Below are 7,691 nucleotides of genomic sequence, written 5' to 3'. Positions count from 1 at the left end.
GAGGGGAGAGAGAAGACGCATGATTATTTAGCGGGAATGTGCAAAAAAACTGAAGTTTATTTATCAAATTACCCCTTTTCCGAAGCTCGAAGTAAAAAACCTCTTCTCAGATGATGGCAATATCAACATTGCAATAATAAATTCATCATACATAATTTAAATTTTAGTTCTTACTTAAATAAAATAATAAACCAGCTGTTGAGTTATGGCTAAATCAATAAAATTTCACATCCTTGCAACACAGTCGTGAAAAATGGCAGCTCGGTCCTCTTTGTGGGCGGCCTTTATCAAAGTGAATTTGGTATGTATTATAAATGAAATCTGTTCTAATTTGTCATTTATTACAATCAGCAATAAGTGTTCCACCGTATCTTATGGTTTTTATGTTGGATTTGGTGTCGGAAATTAATCTACGCAGGTATTAGAGAGTACTTGTGAAAGTAGATTCCTACTTATTGTTTACATCTTTATAAAATTGTTAGTTTCAATTAATTCCGATAGGGTAGCATTTTAGCTTCTCAAAAATGTCAACAGATGGTGGGAACCCTATGTTATCGATGTTTATTGTGGTAGAAAGTTTTTTAATATATAATGTTGTTTGAAAACTTTGTTACGGATTACCTACATTAATTCCTTTCAATAAAATAAATAATTCATAGCTACTGCTAATTTAATTTTGATGTGCTTATTTATATAATCTCATCTTTTTGACACTATTTACCAAAATGTTTCCCTCTGGGGGGTTCTGTACTATACCTACCTATAGTAACGAATTCTAAAAAGAATTTAGGCGTAGTCTGAAGGGTCGCTATAATACTATATTGACGGTTTTTTGTGGTTTGTCCTTCTTTCCTCTTATATTTTATCACTATAAACTAATTTACGTGTTTTAATTTTGCTTCAGAACTCTCTTCTCATCATCCTGCTAATACCTTCGGTACTATGTCAAGAGATCCCTATTAACCAAGTCCCGGATGCCTTCAACCAGGCAGTTGGTCAAGTAACCATCGACCAGAGCCTGTCGCCCATAGAACTGACGGAAGACGAAGCGAGTGTACTCAGAAAGCTAATATCCAATCTCATATCCATCGGAATGCACGTTGAACCAGAAGAAATCGCAAACGGAATTCTCGAAATGACGGATGAGAGTGATCTAGCTAAGATGGCGTCCGCTTCGGACTTTAAGATGAGGATTAAGCCGAAGATTGCTGCAAGTGGAGGGTACGCTAAGCCGACGCGCAGTATCACCCCGTCTGAGGGAAAGAAGTTGGAGACAGCGCTGCTGGAAGTTAGAGATTGGGGTTTTAACGTCAAGGCTGAGATACTGTGAATTTTACACATTGTGTCCAATATTTTTAGGGTATGCGTGAAGGCCAGTTAATATTAAAATTCTAATAATTTTTGTTATCATCTAATTCGATTGAAAACTAAATTCAAAACTTGTAAGGTTCTGCCGCTGAAAGCTCTGTTTTCTTTTTAATGTGGCTACCGCATAAGATTCCTAACCATGGCAATTCGAGGTACCTGGCTATCTACGGTGTCAGCACGTAGAAGACTGACTGTTTTTTAATTAGTTTTTTTGGGATATGGCATTGGCACCACCAATATCGTGAATCGCAGAAAAAGCCATTTCTGGCCACGTATGTACTATTTCTAAATGGTATTTCACTGATTGGAAGTAATTCATCATTATTTCATAAACAACTATTTTAAAAATGCAATTGTTCTTAACTTTAACTATAATCGGTCCTTTATCTTGTAATAAAATTATCTGCATAATCATTAGTAATCATAACTGACGCCTGTATATCATCTTTCACATTTTATTGTACGTTTATTTTTATGCATGTTAAATTAAGTCCCACTTCACAAAATACTAAATCGTTGATTTCCAATCGCAGATTACGGAACGTTGTTTCTTTTCAAAATTTAAAATGTATGTACCTACCTATTTATTGTTATTTTTAGGTTATGTTAACCAGATCATCCGAAATCAGTGCTTCATTCTTGTTATTTCATTATATGTTAACCTGATCCTGATTAACCTGATCAACCAAAGTCAGCGTTCCATTTTTGTTATTTCTATTTATATGTTAAACAGATTAATCAAAGACAATTTTCCATTGTTATTTCATATGTTAACCTGATCAACCAAAGTCAGTGCTCCATTCTTGTTATTTCCTTCTATGTTAACCTGATCAACCAAAGTCAGTTCTCTATTCTTGTTATTTCATTCCATGTTAACCTGATTAATCAAAGTCAGTGCTTTATTGTTGTTATTTCCGTAAAAGTAAATACTCAAATGTATGTAATATCACGCCTTCATGGTAATATATTATTTTCTTATTTTAAGTTTTGGTTTTAAAAATATTTTATTGAATTTATCACGACTGATTTTATTATTGTTAGTGTTTTAATCATATATTTAATTCGTGTCTCTTGTAATGTATATCTGATTAGTTTTTTAATATCATGACATGCACATGCCAAGACTTTGTAAAAGCATTGAGGTATATAGATAGAGCTAACATTCACGCTCGAAGTATGGTTACAAATATCGGTTGATTGTCCGCTGTGAGATACCACAAACGTATACAAGCGCTCGCCAGGCACAGGTATGTGTTAGTGGTACTAAAAATGATAGGGAATGCGATTTTATAACCTTTTATTGGTAAATAAGGTTTTAACATAATCAGTAGTTGTGCAAATTGGTTTTTTAATGAAAAAAACTCAAGGAAGCTGGCGCGCCGATAACCCAAATGCTCCGGGCCGTGGCGCGGCGGCGATTTTGCTTTTGATGTAGACTCTATTTATTTAACTCAATGTGTAAAAAGCTTTTTACCATTTTATTCGATCTTCATTTAGCGATCTTTATTAAAAAAAGATCGCTCAATATTAGGTAGTAATAATTATTATAAAATACTCACCCCTTTTCCGATTTCTTTACGACTGATTACTGTAATATTCGTTTATGTTTTAAATACTAGATATTGACTGTGGTTGATTTCAGACTTGGGGGGAAAGGGTCTGGCATGTTTTTATAGACACTAAAAACACTCACTGCTTTGATAGATGAATTCCAGGTCTGAATGCTGCTAACTGTTTCAATTGTGTGCCAATCTTGATAAAAACGAGCTGTGCAATAAACTACGAGGTTTTAAAATCCTTCTATGTTCTTTTTACCTATAGAACTTTACGCGACAGTTTTTCTTAGTTTACGAGTACCTATATTAGACTTTTTTTAGGTCTGGCTACGCGATTAGTAGAAAATAATGTAATGTTATAGGGTTTTTAAGTAGCGTCTATAGTTAAATAATAATTAATCACACCGACACAATGAATAGCGTTTTTTACTAAAATTCAGAGTAGCCTTTTTCACCCATTTAAAAATACAATTTAATAAAAATTGCTCAAATTTCATTCAGTAAAATAATATTAACACGTATAATCTCACTATGTTTATGTTAAATTTTATTGTGTAATGTGTTTCTAATGATAAGGTTTGCAATTAAACTGTATTGAAATAAACTGTTGTCTTTTTCCGTTTTACCTGTTCATCAAAGAAGTATCTCTATAAATCTTTACTTATTATACAGGTGTCCGCGCAGCTTAAATTTTGTATAGAGCTTACAGGGAACAAACAAAAAAGTAGTCAGAATAAACTAGATATCTTTACATACTAGCACACGTGTACCCGGTGTTACTCGGGATTATGAACGGGCTTCTTTAAGCCGTAAACGGGCTCAAAATTTTCTTTTGCATTTGGAAAGATGAAATGTTACTTTATTTTTTATGAGTAGATTAGCTAGAAATATATACATATAATAAAATATTTGAGTATACCGCAATAAGTCAGAGTTCCTTAATAACCTCGGAGCGTGTGGAACTATGACACTGGAGTAAGTGACGAGAGTGAAGGTAGTGGAAAATTAGTTACTTACAAGTCCAAAAAAGTCGCGGAAAAGTGCTGCAGGTGAAATTTATTCCATGGTATCCCCTTGGGAGTATATATTATGTGGTGTGGGTGAAGGGATTGGAATACGATTGATTATATTCACAGACACGGAAAAAGCGCAAACCAATAAATGTTTTTCAGAGAGTCAGTATCATGTACAACAATATTTTTATTTATTTATTTAATGCGCAGAGGGCTTTTACATGTAGGTGGTACAATGTTGATGACAGATATTTAAACGGAAATATGTTAGTATTGTTTTTTTATTTATTATTTATTCATCAATATAAAGTTTTATTACATAAATTTTTCGACATCTGTCTCACTAGGGTACATCTGTGTCGAGACAGACGTATTCAGGTACTTAAAAATTACTTACAAAGGGGCTATTATAAAATTATTGAATACATTATTTTATTTTGTTTGTGAATTGTTGTTACTGTTTACGTGTAATTTGGTTTACATATATGTTTGTGATAGTGGGACGCCCAATACTTGCTATCCATTTCTTTATTTCATGTTTGAATTTGGTCATTGACTCTGTTGGTCTAATAGTGGCTGGTAGTATATTGTATAGTTTGCAAGCTATGTATTTCAAATGTCTTTGCCCAAAGGTGGTTTTAGCAAAAGGAGTTTGGAGAAGTTCTTTGTTTTTGGCTCGGGTATTGTGTATCGTTTTAGTTGGTTTGTATAGTGTTTTGGTGTAAATTAATCAAGATGGATCTTTTTATGTCCATAACGTTGATAGTATTGAAGATAGTATCAGTGCTGGTAGAAAGAGGAAGTTTGAGAATTTTTATGATTAATTTTTGTGCTTTAATAATGAATAATAAAACGGAAACCTTTAAAACATGTAAGCTAGTAGCCGAGTGGACAAATGCGTCGGATTACCACCCAGGCGTCGTGACTTCTAGTTAAACCACTGCTAGTTACGTTCTTCATCATTGCACAAACAATATTTTCCACCTAAACAAAACCGTAAAATATATTTTTCCGAGTCTTGTGCCCTCAATATGTACCATTTTCACAGAATCCCCAATGATGACATATTATACCTTAATGAACATATTTCCCATCGGGGAGTAAATATTAAAAATTAAATTAAAATCGTTTCCTGGCCGGGGGCCCCACACCGTAAGGTTGGGGCTAAAGTGCGCTAAAGTGATTCTACATGATACCTATCTACGTATTTATAATAAGATAACGATCAATGAGATTACTTTTACTATTTTACTACGTCCTTTACTTTACGCTCTAAGCGTAATCCATGATTTTCAATTTAAAATAGAAAATAAAGCAATTTTAGCAAGTCTCCATCATTCCTAGGATTTACGACTTAGCCCATAAATATACCACTCTCTAGATCGATATCTTCGGGCTTTTTGTATACAACAGAATTATACAATACTTAACCACAGATATACAAGCAGTACCTACCGTGCGGAAAAGAGCAGTAGACAAGATAGAAAAAACTCAAGGTCATCTAAAAGTAAGATGCAACCATAGACAATATAATTGCTCTCGGCCTACTCCATTCATTCACTAGCCCAAAAAAAATATTTTAAAAATAAAAATGTCCTTGAAGCAGAAAAATGTCGAAATGTTTTCCAAGGGCAAGGTTCATCTGACTAAGAAAATAAACTTTTACAGTGCATTTCCTTGAGATGAAACTTGTAAATCTGAGAAGAAGAAACCCAAAATGACAAGAAATTTGCAAAAACACTGAAGAAAATTTCCAAAACATGATTGTCCGACAGTATGACGAAGAATTCCGACATTTTTCAGCCTCATGAACTCATGGTTACATATGTTTAAAAATCTTTAATTTCACCAAAACAATAAGATAATACAGGATAACACTAATCAATAACATGAATAAGTTTATCGATATAATAAATAACATTTATACGTTGTGGAGGAAGACATAATGTCAAGTATGAAGCATTGTTCAAAAAACCGAACGAATAACCTAAAACTGTTAATTCACTTTAAACTTGAACTTACGTAGGTAGGTTGAATATAATATGTTTGTAACTCGCTAACACTATACTGGCTTATATTGTATTTTTATCACGAACAACTTTAACACGCAATATTTTCGACGGAAATGATAGTATTTCGGCAGAAAATGACAACCCGCGTGTATAAATAAACCACTGTCATTTTGTTTGAATGATTTGAAACTGTCAAAATTCCGTCATCTCTTTCTGTTACACGAGTCATTATGGTAGAGAGCGAGAGATCAAACCAATCCTTCTGTTCTCACCAATGAGATCTGAGCTTTTAGCCATATTATTCGTTTTCTATAAGAATTTTGAGGTGGGCGTGGCGGTTTCAAATGAGTTTCGAGGCCAAAGCTTAGTTAAATGCCCCTGACTTAGCCCTTTTATGACTGTATTTAGGTAAGTATTTATGACGTTTCGTCTGAGAAATGGTAGACTGCCTGTCGCCAAAGCAGGAAACTGTCACAATAGGATTACCGACATGCCGACAAGGTATTATGTATTGGTATTATTGGATATAATAAACCATTTATTTTGTGTATTTTCAATTTTTACTACCTATGTAAACTTCTCGTACATTCCAGTACGGGAGTGTGTTGTCAAGCTTGGGACTGCAAGCTGGAAAGGGATGCATACAATTTTACACATTGTTTGCGCCATTGAGATTATTTTTCGCAAAAATAGCGCTACACAAATTATCTCTAAGTAGTAAAATAAAGTCGCTATCCGCATCTGTCTGTTTGTGCGCTTAGTTCTTGTAAACTACGCAACGTATTTTGATACGATTTTCACTATCATTTAGAGAATTTCTTCCGGAAGGTTTACATATATGATAAATGCATATAATATGTATATAAAGTCGAGAAACGTCGATGTTTTATGATTAAGTCGTAACAATGGCTAAACCTTATACCTACATCAAAATAATGTACTACGGAATTGTATATCTTAAAAAGGCCTACAGAAAAATCGACGGTGGTATATTTTTTTAAATTTTTATTTTTATTTATAACATAAAGAATTATAAATAAATATAATACAGTTATTAATTACATAATTTGTGTCTATGTCCTGGGAAAATCCCTAGCAACGCCGGGTAAAAATAGCTAGTATATCATTGATGTATTATACTAGTCTATGTAGTAGATAGTTAGTGTTTTGTGTTCCCGATATATTTATTTGTCTTGGGATATTTAAAATCGCCGCGTTGATAGCCATAAACTGTAATATTGAAACTTATTAACACTTTTAAACATATAATCTGGTAACATTTTATTTTTTTTACTCATATATAAATACTAGGGTATTACTAAACGTATACTAAACGTTGTCACACAATTAGAATATTGAGAATCTTACTATATTAAGGAGATAGGGTCCCATTAGCTCAGTTGGTAGAGCGGTGCCCCGGCAAGCCGAGTGTCCATGCTTCAAGTCCTAGAGGTTACCGTATCTATTTATGATTTTTCTGTTTCAAATGTTCCTTTAGGAATCACTAATATTGTCTTCAATACTTAAATAAAACAATTTGAGATTGACTCATTAAATTCCAAAAAAATATAATACTAAATATATTTTTTTCAGTTCACTTTATTGTAAGCAACGAAACTGCCTTTTAAGAATTTATCTCGATGATGTTATTTATCAAAAATATAAATGTAAATATATTTATTTCAGTTCACTTTATGGTTACGCAACGATGAAACTGCCTTTTAAGAATTTATCTCGATGAT

The 7,691-nt window shown here is 33.1% G+C and overlaps 1 protein-coding gene across 1 annotated transcript; it reads left to right on the top strand.

Moving 5' to 3' along the window:
• The first annotated feature begins 238 nt into the window (after positions 1 to 238).
• Positions 239 to 3,508, top strand: LOC149410490 (uncharacterized). Its single transcript, XM_089647872.1, has 2 exons — positions 239 to 301; positions 905 to 3,508. The coding sequence occupies exons 1-2, from the start codon at positions 254 to 256 to the stop codon at positions 1,328 to 1,330; spliced, it is 474 nt and encodes a 157-aa protein (XP_089503998.1). The 5' UTR covers positions 239 to 253; the 3' UTR covers positions 1,331 to 3,508.
• Positions 3,509 to 7,691: the final 4,183 nt, after the last annotated feature.

The sequence above is a fragment of the Hesperophylax consimilis genome, chromosome 27 (genome assembly GCF_061612785.1).
Source record: "Hesperophylax consimilis isolate HC1 chromosome 27, BYU_Hcon_1.0, whole genome shotgun sequence".
Classification (NCBI taxonomy): Eukaryota; Metazoa; Arthropoda; class Insecta; order Trichoptera; family Limnephilidae; genus Hesperophylax; species Hesperophylax consimilis.
Note: the sequence above shows the minus strand (reverse complement) of the source record. Positions and strands in the feature narration are given on the sequence as shown.